The sequence below is a fragment of the Balearica regulorum genome, chromosome 1, assembly GCF_011004875.1.
Source record: "Balearica regulorum gibbericeps isolate bBalReg1 chromosome 1, bBalReg1.pri, whole genome shotgun sequence".
Lineage (NCBI taxonomy): Eukaryota > Metazoa > Chordata > Aves > Gruiformes > Gruidae > Balearica > Balearica regulorum.
This window is the reverse complement of record NC_046184.1, coordinates 204,322,238-204,348,801: the sequence shown is the minus strand read 5'-3', so window position 1 is coordinate 204,348,801 and position 26,564 is coordinate 204,322,238. Positions and strand designations below refer to the sequence as shown.

Sequence of the window (26,564 nt, the reverse complement as noted above, 5' to 3'; positions counted from 1 at the left end):
CTTGGTACTGGTAAACCAAAATCTGTACATAATGTTCAAATGCAGGTCTCTCACAGATTGATGGAGTGGCATTAATGATATTTCTCTTTCTGTTCCTTTTCCCCAATTTCAAATAATTACTAATATTTAATCTGTTTCTGGACTAGGCCTGAGTGTAGAGTAATAAAACAACTTAGTTATTGTTTATCTGTTTTAATGACAAGGTCTTATTCATGAGTGATAATAGTTAGTTCAGAACTCATTACACATGCTGTAATATAAACACTACTAGTACTAATGGATGGTAAGATTATTAATTAAAGGATATCACTCTGCTAGGAAGATAACAAGAGGATGTCGTCATATGTTCCTAAATCTTTTTGTGACAGGAAAGTAGAACAAAATTCCAGAGAATTAAAAGTTGAAAAAAACAGTAGATGAAATATGTAGAAGCCTAGTTGGTCCTTCTTACAAGTTATTTAAGTTAAGAAAAAGCGGGCAGACTGCAGCAGAAGATCATTAAAGTTCCTTGTTTTCATCTGAGAAGTTAATTAAAAGAGTCCAGCAAAATGAATGTGAGGCATATTTCTCTCTTTCCTGTAAAATATGAAGAGCCTGTTCTTTGAAATAGTTTGATACGTAGAGATACTTCAAATGATTACTGCTTTTTACAGGGTTTATTTCTTTCCCTCTCTGGCTGAATGCAATAAAACTGGTAAGTATCTAAGATACAAAAACTGTTTCACAACTGTGAAGGAAATAGTCGCATGCAAATTGGAGTTAACCCCAAACTCCTTGGGAACACTTGATTCCTGAGCTGTGCAAACAGGAGCTTACCTGGTGAAAGGTTTGTAGTTGTGCATTTCATTGTTTAATGAAGCATATTTCATTTGACTGGGTTTTCCCCTCATTACTAAAATATAGGTATTTTGGTAACAGATTTTGAGTTTAGGAGACTGCAAGTGATTTAATTTAAACCCTCAAAAATGTATCTTTAAGGCTTTTAAGTGCTTTCATGGCCCTTGTCTCTGCATTTTCTGAATTCCTTTCATATTTTAAAGGTAGAAGTGGGTTTAACTAGCATATTAAGCTCAATTGCTCTATAAAGCTGATGTGTTCGGAATCCATTCTCCCTAAGCAGTGAGAAGTAGCTATGTAATGAATCGGCTCTATGGTAGACTATCTGAGTGCAAGAAACTCCTGTACGCCAAATTTGATAAAGACATTTAGTGACATTTAACTTCACTGAACAAAATCCTGTTTGATTTGGGGTCTCGGTTCTGTCCTCCATGTCTGGAAGTGCATATCAGTATCTCTAAACAAACGTTACTTACATCTGTTTGTGTGCGTATGTGTCTTAGGATTGTGTGGGTTTTTTTCCTGTAATGTGCAATACTGAAGTTGATGTGACTGTGGTATTAGTTGTATGATCAAAGGAATCTAATCAAGTGGTGTATTCCTGAGCTCTAAGAGCCTGCAAGAATTTCATATAGAAAGTGTTTCATTTCCTTTAAAGCAAAGTGGTAATATTTTTTTTTAATGAGCTAAATATACACATTTTAACTTTTTTTCTCCTCTCCTCCTCCTTCTGTTCTTACAAAACATTTTACTTTGTTGCCCAAGTGCAGAAATCTTTGCCAGGAAGAAGGGTGAGCAAAGCTTCTGTTTCCCATGACCCTCAACTCTAATGTTGTTCCAAGAGCTCACTACTTACAAATGCCTTGATAACTGCTTTCATTCCTTTCATCCCTCCCCCGCCGTCCAGCACAGGCCAGTGTGACCGATCCTCCTCTGAGCAGAATAGCAGAATCTACTTAATGTAAAAATCATAGCACATAAAAAGATATATTGCAGAAACTTTTCCAGCTAAAGATTTGTTTGATAATTGCTGCAACGGTTTATTCTTGGTTTTCCTAGAAGTGCTTTCTTAATAGCTCCCTGTTCATACCAAAATGAACTAACCTTATATTTTTTTTTTCTCCTGGATATGCATTTGGGGAGGAGTAGTAGTGGGGAAGTTGCATTTCATTCTACATGTACATGTGTGCAGCACAGAACTGGCAGAACTGATCTTGCCCAGATACTCAGAACTGTGGCTCCTTATGAATGCATTACAACAGAAGCTTTAATTATGTTGGGAAATTATATTAGCATATATTACTTTGTGTTTCACTGTCTGTAAATAGGCACACACATTTTTGAAATTTCTCTGGATGCGTTTTAAGATTAAGAACAGAGAAAACTGTATTTTAAAGTACTACTAAAAGACCGTCTGATGCATTAATACCTTACGTTGCACTAGAAATCTGGGAATTCCCATGTTTTTTCTGGCAACTCCTTGTTGCCAGACAGGAAGTCACTCTGCTTTTTCAACCTCTGGCAGCATCTGCTCTTAGTTTCTCTGTCCTTTTTTTGTGGTGCTTCTCTGCCTGCTCACTGTCTCTGGGCTGTGCCAGGAGGAGTGAGAAATGATGCGGCAAGCCTGATAAATTGTGTTTCAATGAAAGAGACTGGGGGGAAAAGACTGGGCTGTGGACCCAGCTCCCTGGAAAAGGCTGACACTGTTCTGGGAAATAAACATCCATGAGGTGGGGGAAGAATGTGGAAGATCATGAAAGAGCATTTAAAATCCCCAGAAGGAGCAAGAGAGAGTATGTTGAGGGTCAAAGCAAATTTGCAGGGAAGGAAGTTTAGGAACCTAGGACGGATAACGGAGTGGTAGAAAACTATGCAGAAGTTAAAGTAAAATGATGTAGAAGAAGATATGAAAAACTAACAAAAAAAAACCCAGGGAAGAAAGGTACAGGGGAAAAAAGTTAACATTCTAGCTTTTTCCGGTCCTTTAGGATTTCTATATAATCTTACAGTAAGGCTGCTGTTTAAGTTGTTTGTCATTCAAATGACTATTGAAATAAACCTGAAATTAATTGTATTTGAAAAAGGGAGGAAAACCAGCATGTATGTAGTGTTTGATGTTGGCGAAACAGTTCCACATAGCTGCGTGGCCTTGAACGGGATACCTTGGTGTGCTATCTACGCGAGTACTACAGACAGCTGAAAAAGGTTGTATGCTTACATCTGAGACTTGTAGAGTAGTCTTGAGTTACACCAACTTGAGATGTTGCACAAGGCTCTCGCCAGTATTAATGGTAATATCCTTTTGCAGTGTGAGAATTAGTGCATGACAAAGACTACATGAACAAAAGATTCGTCATGTGGCTCAGCTACATCATCTCATGAGCCACTGTGACCCAGGCTCTTTTGGTGTACCTGGTAAGTTGGAGACCAGCAAACTGCATCTATCTGGAAAGTGTAGCAAAATGTACTCAATGTCAGATAAATCTTTAAACAAGGAGGAGGGTAAGGAGTGATTATTTACTGTATATCAGATATAATCTTAGCTTTTTCTCAGGTATGTTTCATGTGCTTTACTGAGTTGTTAAAAAGTTAGGCTAAAGAGTTGAGATCCTCCTGATACAGAACTATGGAATAGTTTTATCAATGGACACGGGAAAATTATTGGAAGAGTGTGGGTGAGCGAGTCCTGATTTTCAGTTATGTAAGAATGAAAGCAAGCACATTTCCCTGTTTTTTTCCCCCAAAGATTTATTCTTCTCTAACAGAGAAGAAATATTGGAATATTCCAGTATTGGAAATATTGGAATCCTTACTGTGGATCTTGGCCAAAAAGCTTACTGAATGAAAACAAGCGTATCTGCAAAACTGGCATTGTATAGAAATGTTTTGATTGAGTGTAACTTAAAAAATATAATAATAAGTTAGAAATAGTAGTTGTACCCTACAGCCAATCTTTATAATTTCAAAAGTAAAATGAAACTAAATGCTTTCTGCAACTTTTAGCCATATTTGTGGAAAATACTTAAAAAAATGCAATTGATAGCAAAGGAAAATTTTCTGTCCTGCTTTTAACCATGTGATTAGTCACTTGTAAAGGTTTTATTGTTGCATTAATTCTGAGAATATGGTTTGACAATTGGAAGGTTTACACCCTAGTGATTCCCTGCATAATCAATTTGTTTTCTAATCAAATGCAGCAGTATTGTTTAACAGTCTTATAAACTAAAATATTGAGAAAGAAAGAATTTTGTAGCAATGAGGTAATGAGAAATAAAATACAAGAATGTGGGAGTATCAAAGCAAAATAAAATTACACCACTTAATATGGCAAAGAGCTATGAAGTTATATTATGTGCCTTAACTTTAGAGAAGCAGATGTGCTGTACATACTGTGTGGTGTCCTCCACGTTGCTGGTTATAGAGCATACATTTTTAGCTGCTTTTTCATTCTTTCATGTATTTATAACTATGCAAAGTCAAAATGAGTTAGTCATCATTTAGACTTTGCAGCTTTTGCGTACTAACCTAAATTTACTTCTGTCTGTTCTAATTATGTGAATCAGATTAGGCTTCCACATCTATAAATGAAGTGAGTTGGGGTAAGGAGAGGAATAGCAAAAAGAAGGATGGAATATTACCAACATTGTCTTTTGACTGTATAACATTATTTGGTTCAAGAGTTATGTTTCTGGGAAGTTTTAGTATGATTTTATCAAGTCAGTATGCAAATGCAGCCTAAAAAATCCCCCTCTCATTAAACATTAGTGTTCTGTTCTTGGATTGTCTTCTTCAAGAATGTGTTGGATTTAATGCTTAACCATACAGAAATACGAAGAATATGCAAAGTACAGTACAAGTTTCTAACATAAGGAAGTTGGGACTTAAAAATGTTGGTATGAATAGCTATGAAGTTTGTAGAAGATACGGACTTTTCAATAGCTCTTGCATCAGTGTTAAGAAAGTGGGGATTTTGTTGCATTTGATAAAGGGGATTTCTCAGTGCTTACTAGAATGAGAAAGTAAATTGTGCACTTTTCTCATGGAAATATTCATGAGTAAGAAAGCGACACTGAAAAATTTCAAACTGCTATAGTGCTTTATTTAACCCCAGAGGAATGCAGCAGTGCGTGGACTACGTGTTGACATATTCTGCCGATGTCCTTTCCCTGGAGATTATGAGAAAGAAATTAGCTTCCTTGAAATTAAGAGCAAAACATTGAGCCTAAGGTGGAAAAGTAATGTGGGGAAGGGGGTTGTTTATTTTAGTTGCTTCTTATTGTTTCATGAATAGCAAGTTGGCATAGAATATATACCAATGAAGCTAGCAAATAGAGGGGATAAAGAGTTCATTGAGAGCAACAATGAAAGACTGTGTCGATACAGAGCAGTGGCCCTTGTGCTGCAGAATCTCTGGCACTGGGTTCTGTATTCCCTTGTGGTCTTTTCTTGTGTCTTTTTTAGACAGCATGATGGCAAGTGGCCAGCATTAGCCCCATCTGCCTCTGCAGATAGCCTCTCCTCTGTGCCAGCTTGCCCTGTGTTTTGCCAAATTAAATTCTTCTGCAGAAATTTGAAAAAATGTGATCACTCAGAAGAGGAGAGTTCTCTTCCCCCCCACCCTTTTTATCTTTTTTTTTTTTTTCCTATGACAGTTGTAGAAGTGAATATGGTTCACAAATTAAATCAGCTGAGAAACAAAGAATAGCAAGTATGTGTGTATGTATTCTAAAAACAGAAGTGCCATGGACCATATTCCATGTAGTGGTGTAGGTTATGAACCATGTGTGATAAGAAAGACTCTGGTATTACAAGCCACTTGAAACTGAAGATGGCAGAAGCTGTATCAGCTGACTAGACAGATTTTTGTGTGTGTTTAAAAGGCATGTTAACATGCATTTAAAATTGCTTTCTAACTATAGGCGATATGGGCGTGCCCTTGTGTTATGGTGGTGGTGTTTTATTAAGCTGGGGTTACCTGTTCTGGCAGCAAAAGCCAGTATTCTTTTCTTGTATAGTTGAGGGAATTAATTGCAGTACTGCGATATGTGCCAGCATCCCCATGCTCAGCACTGCTGCTTTGGGCTAAGTCTCTTACAGGTCCCCTTGTTTGTGCTGACCTGCTATCATATACATCATGAAATAGAAAGATTTTCTGTATGTGACAGTTACCTGTGGCCATTGATTTTAATTTATTTTTCATTTTAAAGCAGTACTGAGTGATGAAGAGTGGAAAGAGGCAAAAATTGTGAAGAAAATGTATTTTGGTGCTGTTTTCTGAATTAAGACAAACAACTGTGAAGCTGGGATTTTTAATGAGAAAGCCCTTAAGGCAGGAAGAAATTTGAAATACAGTGGTGATACATGGAATCTTGTATGATCACTGCTTTTAACTGCTTAATCATTCATACTGCCTAAATATAATTGTACTGCCAGCTGCTGTGCTTACAGTCTATGATGTGGAAAAAGATGTCCCACTGTGACATGTTCTAGTTACAATCAAATTGACTGTAGCAAACACAGAAGCTGTTGAAGTTCAGTACTTCTCAGTGGGGTGTTCTTGTTCCTCCAGCTTATTTCTGGCTGTTGATATAGCTCGCCTCTGTGAAGCTCATTCTCATATAAAATAACAAAACCAAGGCAGTTCCCGGTTCATCTTCACAGGAAAGAAACATGTCATGATGTATTTAAGGAGACGTGCATCTCACAAGTATTTTTCTGGATAAACTGTTTTAAAGATTTGTATTTATAATACTGAGAGCTCTTTTTTTCACTTGTATGAATTTTTAAATGTTTCCTTGCTTCTGTCATCTGGCGCAGTAAGAATGCTGCAAATCATGCTTATAGCTGCTGATTCACAATAATAATGTCACCATTATAAATGTAGTTTTTCAAGTGTTTAGATAACTTAGCCAGAAAAATTGTTTATAGGATGAGAGTTGCTTATGAACTAAATAAAGAAAATAAATTTATTTGTAAAGCATTTAAAAGAAAACAAACAAAAAAAGCTCCAAACCAAAAAACCCACCCCACAACCATGACTCGTTTTCAGGTACTGAGGAGTAAAAGTCCATGAAGTAGATAAATGGTTCTCTGTGTTTTAGCATGCTGTTTTATCAACTATTCTGGCAATATTGCTCGGTTTCTGCTGTGTTTTCTTCACATATGATGGCTCCTTAATGCTCGATTTTGTTGAGTAGCTTGGGTTTTAATAAACCTGTATGTCAGTGCATGACCAAATGACATAGCTCATCAGTCATGGCATCAGCATGCATGTAGTCATATCTGGTAGAGGAGTCAAGCTGCCCAAAGGTTTGGAGCGCCAAAGGTGACTGTACATGGTCTTCTTTCCAGTCCTCAACTGTCCTGAAATTCAGCTGACTGAAGAATTGCCTCTAATATCCTGCCAGCTCGGCCATTGCCCCTTTGCTTCTGCTGTCTTTGAAGCCATACGGTAATAACTAGCTTTGTGTCAGATCACCAGATACGGTGCTGTTACTATTTTAGCCAGGGTGTCTGTTGTTTGAAGTCCCATTTACTACATTCCAGCTGACGCTCGGGAGTTCATTTAGGCATGTTTAATCTTCTCACTAGGTTTCGACTGCTGTTTTTCTTTATTAACCCAGTGAATGATACTAAGCTTTTCCAAGATGATTGACATCAGTCAGGAAGAGTGTTGGTTATTGGAACTCCATTCGCTAATGAAGTCATCTTTGTAAGTAAATAAGTGGAAGGACTTTGGCTTTGATGTATTTTCTGAGAACAGTTTCTTGCAGGCTGTTACTAGGGTAGGGATATGAGTGCTTTGCAAATGCATCAAGTTTCTGCTTTTGGAGCTTGTTTGACTCCTGTCAAAAGTTTGGGCTTTTTTCTCTTCTTCCAGACTGGCAAAACCAAACAGCAACCTTCTCACCCTAACAAAAAAAAACAATCTTTGAGCTTACCAAATTGTAGAAATCTTGTCAAGTTTCCTTATCTGTAGAACTTGATCCTTATTGTGAAGTGCTGTGCCAAAACTAATATACGTGTTCTTTCATCCTTCAGGTAGTAGCATCCATCATTTCATCACACTTTGTTGCAATGTATTGTTCTATCTTCCTCCTCAAGATTCTATATAAGAATTTATTTTATGATCTGTTTAACAAATCTAGGATGAGAAAGTTGAAGAACAACTCTAGTAATACAAAGGGACTCCATCATAGTTTTGTCATCCTATATCCAACACGTAAGGCCCTATCTGAAGCCTAAAATAAGTTAATATATTACAGTTTAAATTAAATCCTTCTTTTGGCAATTTGAAACAAAGTGAATCTTAAATAAACCTGACTTCTAGGATAATGCAGAGGTATTTTCCACATTTTTGTTGGGTAAATGTGTTAAGCAGATGGATCAAAAATGTAAAACTTGAGGCAGAAGTACAAGAGAGTAATGTGTTTCCTGATTCCTCTGTGACTTTCCGGAATGGATGATGATTTTTATTATTCTTTCGTTAGTATTATGATACTGATGGTTGGTATTATATTTATCTATATTTAATACTGGTGTTATATTGCTTTCTTGTGGTTAAGCTGCAATTATCCTTGTATGGTTTCCGGTCACATTGTAGTATACTTCTTTTAGTACTTCCGCTGTCAGAGCTCCACAAAAAAATCTTGCTGGCCAGTTGACTTGCTTCAGTGCCTTACTAAAACAGGCAACTGTCAATTGTCTTCTTCCACTGACTGTAAGTAGCGCGTAGATGGCTACTCTTGACTATTTGACTCACTGCAAAAGTGAACTGAATCCTCCTTTGGAACTGGGGAAAACAGGAAACAAAAGGTACAGGTGAGTACTGTCGGCAAATGGATGTTAACAGAATCGTTGGTCAGAAATTCACTCCTCTGGCAACTGAGGGATAACAGGGTGTGTTTTCACTCTTTCGCTGGCACCCAGAGAGATTACTCTGAGTGCCTGCGGAAGAGCAGAGGCAACAACATTTATGTTATCATTGAGACTTTTGAGCAGCCGTCCTTCCCTGGATAATAGACTTGTACGATCAGTCAGTAAAATTGGTAGGGTTTTTATAGTAACTTAGAAGATCACCTAACTCTGCTCGAAAGAGCATTTCTGTCCTGGGGTAAGTGAAATAACCTAGTTCATGTGGACTCCATGAAAAGAGGGACATAACTGTCAAGATGTACATGTAAGAAGCTGAGTAAGAGCGACTCTCATAATGCCACATAGCTTGCAGATGATAGAAAGGTGATTTGCCTTTCTGTACCTAGAAGGAGCAGAATGTATTGAGGTCTCTCAGTGACCATTAAGACTCTGGGATATACAGTGATAAATGACATCTTGTGAAGCCAGACAAGGTCTTTGCTCCATCCCTCTGCTCTTTTCACTTTTTGTCCAGACAAGATAAGGTGGTAGTGATATCATTTGCCTTCTCTTGATTGAAGAGGCAGTTGGTCTTATATCTGATATAATTCAGTTTTGAATCCTCGTATCTCTGAAAGGAGGCATGCTTATTGCACAAGTGGTCCTTTCTGTGACCAAGTGAATTTTGTAATCGAGTAAAGTGATGATGCTACTAAGAAAGGAGTTGATAAATATAACTAATTGCACCACTTGGTCCAATGTTATGGACTACTTGGTCCAACTGCTGTGTTGAGCTGTGAGTTCTTACAGAATAACTCTATTACAGCCTCTAGGAAGCTGTCCAAGTAAGCTGGAATTTTCTGTATAATAATATTTTTTTATATTTTCAGGTTAAATTAACTTTGTACAGAACCTGTAAATTAGTGTTATGGGAAACATCTGACTTTGGAACTTCATTTTATTCCTTGTTACACTGAATAGTTTTAACCTTAATTTGGTATTTTCTAATACTTTCAAGCTATTAGACTAGGTCTCATATAGAGGCAGAAATCTTAAATGCTATCATTCTGGATGACTGTATGAAGTTATGTAATGAGCTCTGTAATTCTTACTACGTCCGTCGTACCCACTATTTCCGAGTTAAGTTAAATATGCCTCCTTCAGGTTCAAAACACATAACCATTAACACTGCCTGATTTGCTGGCACAGTGAATGAGAGATCAGCATCTGTGTGTGACTAATTCAGGATATAAAATGGAGACTCCACCTTGGATATTTTAATCATTTGTTTTGCTTTCCCTTGACATTTGTTCCACTGGGCCCTGCACGTGGGGAAGAGCGATAGGGCAGAGTCCAAGCTCCCTCATTTCCTTTCGTGTTCACAGAGATGCTGGTCATCATGGGTAGCTTTTAGATTGTCCAGAGGAAATAAATCTGCATTCCTATTAGTGTTAGTTAATTTTTATATTTCAGTGTACTTGCAGCATAGAATCTTTTTCATTCAGTCACCTTAAGGCCGTATTCTTTTTGGCATCGATTGGCATGCAGCAATTTTATAGAAGGGTTTAGGACTCAGTGTAATAACTTGGTGGAAGAGTCAACAGTAAAACTGCGTTTCTTCCCTTTAACCTCAAAGCATCCTGCTGTGAACAAATTCAAGTTTAGGTCTCTCTAACAGCTGTAGCACAATCAGTTACATAGCTATCAGAGATGCTGTATTTGCATAAAACGGAGTGCTTCATCTTATGAAGATCTATTTTGTTTTCATCTCTACAAACACTAGGAAACACTTAGTGTTTTGGATCTAATTTGTTAATATGTTTAATAATATAATTTTCATGTACAGCACAGTAGGAAACGTTCAGTAAGGATGTAATAATTCTGTTTGTCTCTTAATGGAAAGCCAAGTATATTTTGATAATGAGAGGATACTTCAGTGTCAGAAAACTGCAGATCAATCTGTTTGATAACTAATTTCATTATCAGTGTCAGTATGCTGCGAATGACAGTGTCTCTCATGGATAAAATAAGAATTTATATACAAAATTATGTGATGTGGATGTTAGGAAGCTTTATCATGGAATTTTTTTTTCCATCTCCAGAAAATGCAAAAAATGTTATTTTGTTTAGTGTATAAACATGAATAAATCTTCAAAAATGATATATGGAATATATCTTTAAAAAGAAAAGATGTAAGAAATTACTTGATGTTTTGACTTTTAAATATTGTCAATAGTTGCTAAATAGTTCGATTGACACAGTCCACAGCTTGCTTTTAGAGGAATTACATTTTCTAAATTTCTGGAAGAAACAGTTAACTAGGGCAGATATCTAAAATCTCCTTTGGTAACTTTTAATATTTTTTAAATGTTCATATGTTTATGTTAATTTTAATATGTTTTAATGTTAATTTTTTTTTAATCTTATAGCAACATTAAATAGTCAAAGAGGTAGCAGCCTGCAGGTTGAAGTGCAGCGGGCACCTTTCCTTTGTGAGGGGGAGAGAGGGAGGAGCATTCTTTCCTGTTTTCCACATGTTTTATCAAAAAGATACAGAATTTGTTTACCTAATTCTTTACACCTTAGTTATTTAACAGATAAACATATGAGACATACTAATAGGAGGAAAAAAAAATATCTGTTCATGTCTGTATTGTCTAAAGACTGCTGGTTATCTTGTTGGACTGATGTTCTCTATAGCTGCATGTGAAAATGTGAAAGCAGCAGGCACTGAGCAAATACAGGGATAGGGCAAAATCCTTGGTAGGCATTCTGTTAGTTGATAGTGGTTACCTTTAATTAAAAAACAAAACAAAACAAAACCGAAACAAACTAGGTTTTATTCCTGCTAGGAAAAAGGTTAGCCTTCTAATTTTGTATCCAGCATTGAGTACATGAGTATTTGTGGTTTTGCAAGAACAGACGATTAAAGAAATCACAGAATGGCTGAGGTTGGAAGGAATCTCACAAGGTCATCTGGTCCAGTCCACCTGCTCAAGCAGGGCCACCTAGAGCCAGGTGCCCAGGACCGTGGCCAGATGGCTTTTGGACATCCCCAAGGATGGAGACACATATGTGATGCTTTTGAAACAGAATTTATGACTTGGCTTTTGTTCATAACTTATCCTTACTGTGACTTTTCATTAGATTTAGCAGATATCAGAATCTTAATTACCAATTTTCCTGGCTTCAAAATAGATATCATAGATATATTCTCCAGGACACAGAGGATTCTTGCTGGTTTTCTGGGCTCATCTGGAGTGGTAGCATTTTTAAGTATTGACTGAGTTCATTCATTATCTCGTTTATCTCTGCATTTGCCATCAGTATACCTAAAAGAGAAAAGTACAGATTTCTGTGTTTACATTGATATTCTGTATTTACAAATATTTTTTGTTGGAGTGTGTACAATTCTAATGAAATTTTATGCTATGAAGTTTGGATTACGTTGACATTTCTTTGGTCCGAAGGTCTGCTCTGTGGAATTCAGTGAAAATAGTGCTCATAATCCATCAGCAACCTAGTTGATTGGCAAGCACTTGTGATTCATTTTTTTCTTTCAACTTCTTTTTACAAAGCTTTTACATAACACTGTATAATGTTTTAGCGTGTTAGAATAGTTAGAATGTCATTCTTTTGATAATGTTTTATGAAAGAAACTGTCATGAGCTTTATTTTTATCTGCAAACTGTTCTTGCAGTATTTTATACAACAGTGGTCTACTTACATATGCACTAGATGTTAATTTCTTACACAAATTTCTTGTTTTTCAAGAAGTATAGCAGTTCTTTAGTTGTCAGCACAGTACTTGTATATATTAGTGTTTGGAATCTGGCATCTAGCATGTCTCATAGGTTTCTAGGTTATCCTGAGTACTTTGATTTTTTTAAAATGGTGATGGGGATTTCTGAATGAAGTTACTGTCCATAAAGGGTACTAGATAGGAAACTTTGTAAAAAGAAAAAGTGTTTCATGCAGAAATGCATGAAACCTTTCTCCAGTGAAGTTGTAGTGGAGTAATTCTGATTTTCTTTTTTTATTTTTCTTGAATTTTAGATTTATCCATGGCAGTGCAAAAATTTTCACAATCTTTACAAGATTTCCAGTTTGAGTGTATTGGAGATGCTGAAACTGATGATGAAATTAATATTGGTAAGTACATTCTGTGCTCTGGTTGCAGTAACTTTTTATATTGTTTCTTATGTATTTAATACGATATCACAATTATAATGGGGCAGTTAACAGTTTTTCATTAATGGAGCATAGAGCAGAAATAGAAAAATTTCAGTAAGTAGAAATCATGCAAGACTTCAAAAATAGATGTCAAAACCCTGTGTCTTTATGACATAGCTCAGTTCATTGTAGTGCAAAGTTTTCAGCAGTACTTTGTCAACTGAGTCAACTATGAATCTTCTAAATTCTACTGCTATTTTTAATTTGCAGACTGTTTTCATTGGGATACTAAAAGATATACAGGTTTCCTATGAAATAACATAGGTCTGCAAAAAACACTTAAGTGCCTCGTGAGACACAGGAAGTATTTAAGGGTCTAAAACCAGGAATATGTTCTTTACAACTTGTACATTCCTAAGTATATAGTTGTCTGAGCTTTTGCCAGTAAAATTTACTAGCTGCTTAACGTTCCGTCTCTGTGCACACCCAGACTTCTGCATTTGCAGAACTGAACAGCTCAGCTTGTCTTGAATATAAGATTTTTAATATCTTGAAAATATTCTTCCCTCAGCAGACTTAATCCTGGAAACATTTCCAGGATTCAGAAATTCTGCCATTCTTTGTTGCATGGCATTGCTGCAATTGCAGTGATGCTTTCAGGCAGTAGCACAGCAGCTGGAGTGCTCAAGCTCCTCTTGGTGAGAAACCTGGATTATAATCAATTTTCAGAATGACCAGGTTTGGTGTCATGAGTCTTACATACCACGCGGCCTACATGTCTCTCCCAAAGCTTCTGGGAGGAAGGAAGGTGGTTGTTAAAGAGTAGTTGCTTCTAAAAATAAATAATTTGGTAGTACAATAGGGAATGTAGGATATGTTAGTAATTATTTTTTTTTAAATCTATGTAATGCAGCGAGGAAACTCGAATTGGGCTTTTCAAGAGCATCTCTTATTATAACCTATTTTCAAGTCTCCTCTCCCTTCAATATTTTCCTTTTCCTGGCTGAGTTACCTAATCAGTGGGCAAAAGGTCTGATGTGCTTCCTTTCACAGGGAAGGTTTGTCTCATCCTCATCCTACAACACTGTGATAGTTAGGAGACTGTCATCAAAGATGGTTGGTATTTGGTCATTGTCTCCCACTAACCTTTCGTGGGAGGGAGGTTTAATTTTACTTACCGATAAAAGTGGGGAGTGAAAACACTGGGTTCTGTTCAGATATAAAATTGCATATGTTCTTTAGGTGTGTCAAGCTTGGAAAGGGACAAAAAATGAATTGTGTATATGCACTCTTTCACATTCTACATATTATTTCTTGATTGCTAAAGTTAACTTGTCCACATTTTATGCATTGAAACTAAATCTACAGTATCTCAGTTATATCTCTTAGATTTGGTCTATAACTTTTTTAAAAACATAAGGTTTTGCATTTAAAATTAGGTGATTGAGGACAAAGACAACTTTCATTTTACTTGTAAGCTAAAAGTAGCAAAGAAAAGACATTTTACTGTTTGGACATTGAACAGGCATTTCAAACTATTTAGGAAAAAAACAGAGTTCATGAAGCTTGACAGCTGATTTATTTCACTTGGAGCTTCAAAGAAGGGATTTCTAGCTTCTAAAGCACCCATTGCCTGATGGATTGTCATGTACATCAAAGCAGCTTAGAAGAGTAAAAGGTAAACTGACAGGAATCAAATTCAAGTCTAACAGAGCTTAAATGATACTGTGTGCTTTTATAGGGTAAGGCTCAATTTCTGATCTCCCTAGAGCAGTGACCTAGAATTTGTCCGTATCTTTAACATGCCCCAACAAGCTAGATGTTTGCTTATCATCAAAGACAGCTTTGTATAGATGAATCCTGCTCTCTGTGCCTCCTTCTGCCTTCACCTCCTTTTTTAAGAATGTGTGTGACTGTGTAGGCCACTGGGAAGTTTTACTTCAGTCTGCAGTCATACTCTAACTTGATAAGTTTTGTGTGAAAAGACCGTGTACATAGGGGCTTAATACAGGGACTACATTCTGAAGATTTTAAAATCTTTTTTTTTTTCAAGCTTAGCATTGGAAATCCACCCTAATCCACCTTAGAGTTGGAAATTGACTCTCTGAATAAGGCATCTTGTGTCAGGATCTGATTATTTCTGTTAAAAAAAATAAAAACCAACTCTTTTTCCAAAATTGTAATATAAGTGATTTTTTCTTTTTTTTTTTTTCTCCTTACCAGTAATAAGTATTTCAAAATGAGGTGATAGCTCCGTCAGCTTTTTTTTTGAGGCAATACTGGAGCTGAATGTCTCTGTTGAACTAAGTGCAACATAATTTTGTGCTTTTTTTGTCAACCTGAGCTCTAATAACAGCATTCAGTTTTATTTGCGTTTCCTGTAGCCTGTGCCTTTTTAGATGCTCTCTTTATACAATTCATCTATTCCAATAAGCAAATTACACAAAATACATGAGAAGCAGTTTTAGTTAAGTCCATGACATGCTCAATATACACAGAATTGTGATGGTGTTCTCCATATTTATTTTACTCCATCTATTTAATCCAATTATTTATTTGGGGCTTTTGTTTTCTTTTAATTCCCATCTAACTTTCATGATTTCTTATTTTTTATTTACAAATGTTTAATTCTTCCATAGAAGTGTTGTGCTTTTTTGACAAAAATTGCTTCTGTCTCTGGCTGTGTAATGCATTTTGTGTAATCTTTCCACATTGTTGCAAATTACCCAGATTTATCTACATAGCCACTTTCAGATATACCCTGCACAGTTTAGAGTCAGACATTTTTGTGCATGGGTTGTAAGCTATTCCTCTGAATTGCTTGAATAAGCAGATTGTCTTGTTTCTCAGATCATCTACAACTTGATTTTTTTAAACTGTGAGCATCAAAGGATTCATGCTATAAAAAGCTTTTTCAGGTTTTCAGAGATTTGCCCAAACTGGGTTTGGGCAACAGCGGTTGCCAGCTTTACTAGCTTTTTCTCATTAAAAAATGAACAGCTAGCAACAATTGCCAGTGTTGTCTCTTCCTACGTTTTGAAATGCACATGGCAGCATGTGATTTGCAGCAACACAAGAGCCGTAACATTTGATAGGGCCATACTAATTAATAGTAGAACACGGACATTAGCTCCAGTTGCATGTGATTCAGCCAAGCTGTAATTTTTTTGTACAATTGAAAAGTTATGCAGAAAGTGGCATCTTTAAAGGAAGAATAGCACTATGAACAACAGTGAATCATTAATACTAAAAAAGCGTAGTAATGAAGGTTTGATGTAACTTACCCTTAGTTTAAGGAGAGGGTGTTGCTTCCTCCATCTTACTCACAACTGTGCTTTCCTGAGGCTGAAATAGCCAAGACTTGACAACACTTTGCCATTTGCTGTTTTCGATATATCACCCTGTGCAGTTATTCTCAGCCCCCTTTGCAATTAATATTTTGCACAAAGATTAAATACTTTAAATTTAGAATTGACAGTGTATGAATGTAAAGGAGGGCAGTCATCTGTCCTGCCCAATGAAAGTTTTGTGCAAAATAGATGCATGATTTTTACGCGTTTCAAACCTTACAGGTGACCTAGAATGATACACAGATGAGATAGGTGCAAGTTTTTAATGAACGAGTCTCTTCGCCTGTATAGTATATACTGAGGAATAAGTTTTGCAAGGAGAAGGTTTGCCCAGCTCCTCCTTTCCTGATAATTATCCAGCTTGTGTCACCTGATTCCTTCCCCAGGAATCTCCCTGGTTTTTATCCTCTGTTCTTCTCTTTGTGTTATCTGGATTGTGGCAGATACAGATGAAAATAATAAACATTATTATTTAACTCAAGGGAGTTGTGTCTTGCTTCTTTAACAAGTTCTTGTCTATTTTGTATTTTGGCTAATTATAATTCAGTAAGATTTAATATCAGTAGTGTAAGACCATGCTGTTTGGAATTAAAAGAAACCAAGACAAATAAATACATCCTGATATTTTGGCATTTTACTTTGGTATCTGTTTTATTGTTAGTGTGTGCTATTTAGGAAGAAGCACTGAAAGGTATGTGTGTTTCATTCTGTCACCGCTAGGTTTGATTTTATTTTTTTTTTCTCCTGAAGAGAATTATGATGTTTCAGGTAGCATCAGATGCTTAATTTAGGAATGTAACAGGATTATGATGATCTATGAAATCATTATTAATTGAACCACAAGGAATAGGTCAGAAGTTCTCAAATGTGGTATCTTTCCTTGTGGGAACTGAATTCTGCTCTTCCTGCTGGCAGTTGTGGCTCATGTGATCTTTGCTGACTCACACCTCAAGTGGTTCATGGGATTATTAAAATTGCTAGCAACGAACCATCTACAGAACTGTTAACTCACACCAGGCAAGTATGTTGTATACGGCAGGTAGTTTCAAGTTGAACTTTGAAAAATCAGCCAAAATGTACTAGGGAGAAAGAACTTTAAAAAAAAAAAAAAAGGAGAAAGAAAAACTTTAATAGTAGTTGTTTGTTAGAGTTCACGGCTGTGTTCCTAAGGCACGCTTGTTTGAATTGAGCAACAATGCCAGAAACCCAGTCTTCTTTTTGCTTGTACTGGGCATCCACATGCAGAATGTTTTTGAGTTAGTAGCTGCTCTACCCTCTTGGAGAGTCTGTCATGGGACAAGCATCCTGTCATTCAAAGCAGCAAATAGATCTTTCTTGGGAAATTTGTGTATAAAACTACACGAATAAGAAAAAAAATAAATCAGAAAGTTTCCCTCCCCCAGGTCTTATAACGATGTAAAAGGTTAAATGACATTAAGAGGTGCCAAATTCAATTTTTTTAATGCTACAAAGTGTGCATGCAGTGCTTTATCAAAATGAAAACAAAACAAAAAAGAGAACTTGCAGGAGCTTTATGCCTGCCTAAAAATTGTGTTGAGGCAAATCTTGACAAATCATTATGTGGTCATTGCAGTGTCCAGGTTAGGAGACTCTCTTTTGGAGTGACTGGGAGGCTAATCAGGAACCTCAGAAGGTAGCTGTCAGGCTAGTCACAATTTCAAGTCACTGGATCTTTTGTTTGAGGTAGCAATGGCTTCTTGAATTTGCCCATTTTGGAATTTTTTATTAAATGCCGTTGAGCCACCTATGGTCTGAATCACTTGGATATCTTACAGGCCATCTCCTTAATCACTTGAGGTTAGCTTTGATGTTCAGGAAAGTTCTTTTTAGGGTTAATATTCTACGAACTTTGCACTGGATTCCCATTCGTAACCAGGTTTCTGAATGGAATTACCAAATACCAAATAAGTCTAAAATGAATTCCAGCAGCTCAGGTCTTCTCCTGCCTTATCCAAACCAAGGAAAGAGGAGGATCTTGCCACCACCTCGAGGGTAGAGTTCCGGGGGTGGATATTTTCAGTGTAGGCATCATCCCAATAACTTTTGTAGTGCTTGAGTTTGTTGACCTTGTGGAATGTATTAGAGACAAGTGTATTTACAAAAGGTGGGGTTTTTTTTAGATGGGTGGGGAAGAGTTGAGTCCTGAATTAGCATAGAAAGCTATTTGCAACTGAGAGTGAATTTGCATAGAAAGAGTGTACGCTGTTTTTCCACAGTAATTACCTGCCTAGATTTGCTAGCTCTTTTTCTTCCAGTTGGAAGAATGGATTTTAAGATTAGCTTTTTAGGTCACCTTCAAAGCAACTCTGCATAAACTACTTGTAAGATCTGAATCACAGGACAGAGTTCTTTGGTACTCCCATTGGACTAGTTTTATCTACAAAAGTTAAACAGTAATGAATTATGGGAGGAACTCAGCACAATGAGGGTGTGAAATGCCTGAAGTATTTGTTTAAAATCTGTTAAATCTGTTCCTACCATTATTTTTTTATCCCTGTTGCATATTGAAACAAATGCCACCTGTTTCCAGAATGCTATTGTTTCTTAACTCCAAGAAATGAATAATTTTATGCTAGAAGCATAGAAGCTTCAAAACAGCATCTGGACGAGAAAGAGAAGGTTGTCATTCTGTTGCTCCAGAAGAGCTCTTGTCCTTGCTGTGGAAGGTCAAATGAGGCTGACAAAGCAGGAAATAAAATAATGTTGCAACAGGCCTTTATCTGTGCGGGAGAAAAAGGTAAAATAAGATCAACAACACAGGCTTTGTTTTTTCTTCTTCTCCAAGATACATATCAGCAGGTTCTTAGAATTTGCATGCTTCATTCCCTGTTACCTTAAGATGCATATTCAAATGAAAAAAAAAAAAAAAATAGATTGAGGTGGCTGATGCAGTTCCTGTCTGTCCTACCCTTCTTCTGTGGCAGGAGTAGCTGGATGTGAAGTAGGACATCTCCTGAGTCACTGCAATTTACATCCTGGTGTGCTAAGGGAGTCTGAAGTTCATGCTAGGTCATTTTATTATATTGGGCTACTAGCTGGGGTGTCTCAGCCTGCCACTTGCCTTGGAGCTCGTGCTGTTTACAGAAGGAGGCTGAGGCAGGCAATGGACAGCAGTAGCTTTGGTTGTCCTGGTGCATTCTGCCAAGGAGATTGAAAGAGTCAACATTTGATCTGAACAGCTGAGTAGACAAGTCCATGCCATAGATCAAGATGAATTATCTGTTGTGTCCCTCATTAATAATTTGATCTTCTGGACTCTTGTAGATTCATTCTACTTTATTGTCCTCATTCCATGCCTTCAACATACCTCTTCTTCCCTCCTTCATCACTTAGCTTTGTTAATTCTAGAGTTGGGCATCTCAGTGGAAGTACAAATGCCTGTGCAGAGACAGTCTGAGGACTAAAGAACTGCCTTGCGGAATTGGTTTGAAAACAGCTGGTATGTACCATTGCTGTGTATAATACACTTTTAGTAAAAAGGCATGACACTTTAGAGTTGTCAAGGTAGTATACCTCTTGAGCGATAGGCACTTGTTTTCAAAAACAGGTATTGGTTTGGTCAACTGAGCTTTGAGATATTCATCTTCAGGTTCGAGCAAATAAGATGAAGGATTTGTACTTACTGAAATCAAAATCCTTAGTAGAGATTAAGAGTTTTAAGCACGGGAAGGCCTTGATTCCTTTGTAGGCCTAAATTCAAGAAAGCAATTATGTCAAATCTAACATTTATTGAAGTATCTGATATTTTTCCTAATTAAAGTGTTACACCATTCAAGTAATAAATGCACTAAATTTTACAAATCAGAAAAACTGTATTAATGATTCTCAGCTGTATTCTGAATACATTGCTTTTCCTTTTACTTCCCCTATTTCAGCGCCTGCAAAGAGCCACACACAAATAAGGTTTGTACAGTTGGAAAGATTGAAATATCAGGGGTTTTTTCCCTTTATTTAAAGTATGGATGTGCCTCTGAAGAATCGGGGATTGGCAAGTCTGAAGTATAGTTGTAATTACTTTGAACTCCTTTGTTTGTGGAATGCTAGGATTGAATGTTACTTTTGCAGCTTAATATGCCGTGTGATGCCAAGTGGTTATTTCCCACATTGCCTTGTTATTCAGCTGTTCAAAAAACTTGAGCATGAAGTAGCAATTGTTTTCTTAGAATGAAAGATTTGTATTATAATCAATTTATATCGTGATTCTCTCTAGTGAAAATGGAGGGGGGAGGGGAGAGGGGAGACACGACAAAGGACAGCAAGAGAGGACTGAAAGAATGTCTGATTTAACCAGAATCCACCTTGATCTTATCTGTTTCTCAATATTCCATGGTTTTTAAAGGTGTTTTTCTGACAGACTGTGGATATCAGTCAACTCTGGAGAAGTCTGATCTGTTCAAGTCAAAGGTTAATGGTTAATTTAGTTAAGGTAAAGACTAATTAGACTAAATGGATTTTTACGGTATAGGCAGTTATGCTGTTAGTTTCAATGGGCACCAATTCAAGCTGCTAGCATTTCAAAGTAGGTCTCCAGAAGCACTTTAAAATCCCTTTATACCTCTTGGACAAAAGTTAATGGATTTAATATCGTTCCTCACACCCTGCTGAACTATGCAGCTCAGCCCTGGGACTGCTGTGCATGTGACTTCATCAGGTGGAAACAGAGGCTGATTTCTCTTTGGCAGATAGAATAATTTTAAACTCTATTTTGTAGTGGCATAGAGATGCAGTATGGCTTAATGACCACTTGTCTAAAACTGTTACCTCTTTATTCTGTGAGAACATGGCGAAAATAGATTTCCTGTGTCCCAAAAGCCTTCACTCCTTCACAGAAATGTAGAAGGAAGAGGAGAGACAAGAAAAGCGATTTATTAATTTGTGGAAGGGTTTTGATATAGCACTCTGTGAGAGCGAGTGACTGCCTGGTAGATCCATTCAGTCCCATGTTCCCAACAAAATGGAAGAAATTGCTTAGATGTTTTAAAATGTTTCTGCTGTCACTTCAGGATGCCACGTTTTGGGAGAGGTGCTGTAGACTAATAGACTCCAGAGTGGCCTCTTTCTACCACAGCTCTGCTGGTGTCGTATTAATAAATTGTTGTGTTCAAGAAGTCATGCTGCAGATAATAGATAAGTTTCCAAATTGAATGATATATTTTCAAAATACTTGCTGCTCTTGTAATCAGAGTAAACACTAACATAGGGTAGGTATATTGCAGCTTTTTTTTATAAAGTGTGAAAAGGTAGTTTGTGGTATTTGATTAATTGTTTGGTGTGGGTTTGTTTTGGTTTTGTTTTTACTAACATACTGTGAGACAGCCAGCCATTATAAACTTTAAAAAAAAATTCAGGACGTTAGGAAATATTTTGCCCTTGTTTGACCCATTTAGAATTTTCTACTTGTATTTGTTTTATGAGGTTCTGCATGAGTAGGGCATGGCAATTTACTGATATTAAGTCAAATAATTTGATTTATTTAAATTATGTAACATTGCATGTCTTATGGTTATGTCTCCAAGTATTGTGTTTGACAAGTCCTGATAGTGGATCTGGAAATTCTAGATAGCCTTTCTTGCAAGTCGCCTTAGTTTCTATATAAATGTGCAGCTTTTCTTGTAGACTTTTGTTGAAAAGGAGTGGAGCGGAAAGTGTACATGACTTGGCTCAAAGCATTGCTTTAACTTTTGTATGAGGCTTATATTTGGTTTTCTAGATATTTATGACACAATGTCTACTTTTTATAGCAAAGAATTCATAGAATCGTTTAGGTTGGAAAAGACCTTTAAGATCAAGGCCAGCTGTTAAGGTAGCACTGCCTTGTCCACCACTAAACCATGTCCCTAAGCACTACATCTACACCTCTTTTAAATACCTCCAGGGATGGTGACTCAACCACTTTCCTGGGCAGCCTGTTCCAATGATTGATAACCCTTTCGGTGAAGAAATTTTTCTTAATATCCAATCTAAACATCCTCTGGCACAACGTGAGGCCGTTTCCTCTTGTCCTATTGCTTGTTATTTGGGAGAAGAGGCCAACACCCACCTGGCTACAACCTCCTTTCAGGTAGTTGTAGAGAATGATAAGGTCTCCCCTCAGCCTCCCGTTCTCCAGGCTAAACAATCCCAGCTCCCCCAGCCACTTCTCTTAAGACTTGTTCTCCAGACCCTTCACCAGCTTTGTTGCCCTTCTCTGGACACGCTCCAGCACCTCAGTGTCCTTCTTGTAGTGACGAGCCCACAACTGAACCCGGTACTCGAGGTGCAGCTTCACCAGTGCCAAGTACAAAGGGACTATCACTTCCCTAGTCCTGCTGGCCACACTATTTCTGATACAAGCCAGGATGATATTGGCCTTTTTGGCCACCTGGGCGCACTGCTGGCTCATATTCAACTGGCTCTCGACCAACACCCCCAGGTCCTTTTCTGCTGGGCAGCTTTCCAGCCGCTCTTCCCCAAGCCTGTAGTGTTGCCTGAGGTTGTTGTGACCCAAGTGCAGGACCCAGCACATGGCCTTGTTGAACCTCGTATAGTTGGCCTTGGACCATCAATCCAGCCTGACCAGACCCCTCTGTAGAGCCTTCCTACCCTCAAGCAGATCAACACTCCCGCCCAACTTGGTGTCATCTGCAAACTTACTGAAGGCGCACTTGATCCTCTCATCCAGGTCATTGATAAAGATAGTAAAGAGAACTGGCCCCAGTACTGAGCCCTGGGACTCGGTATTCTTGATTATGATACTGTTTGTAACTGGATTTAGATAATTAACACTGATAAAGGTTTGTTTCAATAAAATTCGGTAATGAGGAAAAGGATTTTTATTTTTAATGGCAGCCCTGCATTTTATGCTTTACATATGTTTAGAAAAAACCCTTCATAAAATACCTTGCTGTATTTGCTCATTAAGTTTTACAAGATGAAAATACTTTTGAGTTAAAATTCCAGTTGCCTAATACGGTACATACATATTACACTGTACTTGCAAACACATCTTGCAAAGCTTTGGGCTTTGATTAAGCCTAGATCTTGATTTGCTGCCTTATATGGTTCCCACATTGGGCTGCGCTTCGAGGCACACGGGTAGTGTGCTCAGACGGGAGGTTCCATCGTTACTGTGGAACTTGCTGGCCTCTTCTGCTGGTTTGTCTCACCTCTGTAGCATGACAAAACCCAGCAGACCGGCCAGGGGAAATGCTTGTTCCTGGTATATGGCCAGCAATGGAAGGGCTTTTAAAAATCCATCATGGGGAACACTCTCTAAAAACTGTACAGGGATCGAATGCCATAAATCGGGTGAGGTCAACAGGGAGGCTGCTACTGAATCTGTGATAGCTTCATTTCTGGTTTTGTCTTCATGGAGCACTTACTACCCTAGCCATCTCTCCGTCCTAACACAGCAAAGAACCAATATGCTCTAAGTTATGATGTAGAGGACAAAATACCACCACATTTACTCTAACTTTATAGTGCTTTAGCTCAAATGAAGTTAGAGAAAAGCCTTGAGTTTTGTTTGTTTAGTTTTAGTTACACGGATGTCAGTAGCTGTGCTCTGATAAAGTTCCCTGCTTGCCACTATATAGTGGAAGATGTGATCATATTTGGAGAACAATTGTAGTCCTTGAAGCATAAATTTAGGCATAAAAGTCTTAATTTAGTCATATTTCATGCTTCCTCATTTGTGTAATTTATTTGCAGAAGTGTTAAATGAGGCACTTATCATCTCTGTGTCTCTTTGTCACCTATCATACTTTTCCTTCCTGATGTATAATGGATTTGTTTAGCAAATTTGGATTTATTTTTGTAAGGTAGCACACTTTTTTTTTCAGAATTGAAACAAAAAAATTGGCAAAACACCTTTCCTCACAGTTCAAGGTGGGAATTGCCACAGGAAACAAAATTACCACTGTAAGTTGTGCTCCCTAGGAGGATCTAACTCTTACAGCAATAGTAACTATTTATTTTTTTTATGAGCATGTCCATGTTAAGTCAGGATAAATTCTCCCTGAAATTGGATGGAATTTTTTTCTTTTTTTTTTTTTTTTTTTAATTTTTAGTTGATCAGAATTGAAAGTTCAAAGTCTGGATTAGGTAGAAATTGCTTCAAAGTCTGAAAGATCGTAAAAGTTGTTGATAAAAAAGCACTGGATTAAATACTTGCAGAGTTTACTTAAAATAATTATGGAGCAGATAGTAAGAATGTTCATTTATTGAGCCCAAAATTGCTTCACTTTGTCTGCTCTAAGTATGTCTTGATTCTCTCAGAAGAGAAGTACAGACCAGACAGAGTTGTCTCTACCTTCATGTACCTTTCCATGATGGAATTCTCTGAGGAAATTTGTGGTTATTGGGGCTGTGAATTTAAACCACTGTCTGCTGGCAGAATTTGCTGTCAATTTGAAAGTGTCTGTTGGGGTATTTCCATGTAATTGTAAAACCTGTACACTTGAATCTTTGCGTCAGCCTGTGTCTTTTTCTACCGGAAGAATATTTCATTGTATTGTAGGAAGGTACAAATAGCTTCCCCACCCTGCCCCCTATTCTTATGGAGGTTGTGGTAAATGTAAACACAGACTAAAGGAATTCATGCGGTCTTTATTACAGATCCATAAAATCTGATATCCAGATTGGGGAAGTAAGAGAAACCAAATGGAGGATAAGGCAGCTCATCCAATATTAATTTTCCAAATTTAAACAAGACTGAAACCCCATGAAGAGACGAACCATTATCTTGCTATTCTAACTTCTTTTTCCACATGGAATCTTCTAACATAATTTATCTTTTGACACCAATACTCATCTCAAAGTTAAAGTGCATCTGACATGCTGTTAGCTTACAAACTGGAATTACATACCCAAGCAATATTATCTTAAACCTAAACAAAAGAAAGCAGTCACTCTGGTTCCTCTAATATCTTGGGAATGAGACCCAGAAGAGAACTAAATTGGTAACAAAAACAATGGTTTCAAATCCTGCACTCCTCTCCCCTTCTTTGTCTTCTCTTCTGCTTTCCCAGTGAATATTACTTATGGTACTGATCTCAGTCTTCAAACTGAACTTTCTCCAAAAACTGAGAAAGCGAGGGAAGCTAACCTAGGGTAGAAGTGGCAGAGCAAATAGCAGCAGGCAACAAAAAATGAAAACCTGAGCAATAATTGGGCAGATTCAGCAGACATGTACTTGTCCAAATACAGCTTTTCTGAAAATCTGTTTAAAAAAAAAAATAATAAAAATTTACTCTTTTCTGTAGGAGTATGTTGCAGTTGTGTTACACTACTGTTTTTTTAAATTATATTACAGTGGTACTCAAGCCCAGTCAACATTGGTTATGAAATATTTATAAATTGCAGAAATTATTCTTTACTTCAGTTTGCAGACAAAGGTGTTGATCCTGCAGCTTATTCCCTTTGGGCTAAACTGTAATTCTATTTAAAGCTGTAGATAGCTGTATGCTTTTAATGTTTTATAGACTTTATTCAATAGAAAAAAAAGGAAGAAAAAGAATTGTTAACAAATCAGTCCAGGTTGTGACACTGGTAAAGGAAATGTGTTGTATAAGATAAGACTATATTTAAATTCATAGCCAACATACTGAAAGACAAAGAGCATGGGAGGCTTTGGGAGCCTTATTTCAAGACAGTGCTCCTTTGGATTTACATTTTGGTATGTTGAAAACTTGCCATAGTGGTGACATTTTGAGACATCCCGTTTAGTTACCTACACTTTGCACTACAGATCCTCTGTGGCTTTTCTGACATCCGCAGTATTGTTACATAGAAAGTACTGAGAAAGCAGATTATTGTCTTTTTATTCCAGACACTTGTGGTGGCCTGTCAGCGTTAATCTGAAACTTGTGATTTTTCTGTGTGATCAAGATCTGTTGCTCCTCTTGTCCTACTCCTCCACTCCCCCTTTGCTTTTTCAATATGGCTTAAAGCCACAGAAAGAAAGATGGAAATTTTATTTGATGTTGTGGGTTTTTTTGAAAAACTGCTTGAAATAGCATTTGTGGCTGCAAATAATGCTAGTCATTAAAAGCTCTGGAAGTACATCTGTGAATTAGTAACTATTTAATAATGTATTTACTTTCATTTTAGACTTGGAAAAGAAAGTCTTTTCTCCCAGCACTCCCATCACTCATGGATCTTACATTTATTCTACTTTGTCACTGAAGTCTAGTAAACGAGTGTTAATCCTTAGGAAATTTCCTTATGGGTCTTAGGTCCATCTTGAATTCTGATCTGGTAATGTATTACTTACTGCGGAAAAACTCCCTTGGAGACTTTAGTTGAAGTTTATGCTCCAGCATGAGTTCAGAGCCTGCTGTAGCACGTCTG

The 26,564-nt window shown here is 37.2% G+C and overlaps 1 protein-coding gene across 1 annotated transcript in view; it reads left to right on the top strand.

Annotated features, from left to right (window-relative positions):
• Window positions 1-26,564, top strand: part of ARHGAP42 (Rho GTPase activating protein 42) — a 172,786-nt gene that overhangs the window by 22,829 nt on the left and 123,393 nt on the right. The window contains exon 2 of the mRNA XM_075742338.1: window positions 12,748-12,843. Coding sequence (XP_075598453.1) covers window positions 12,748-12,843 — 96 coding nt within the window. The remainder of the gene's footprint in view (window positions 1-12,747; window positions 12,844-26,564) is intronic.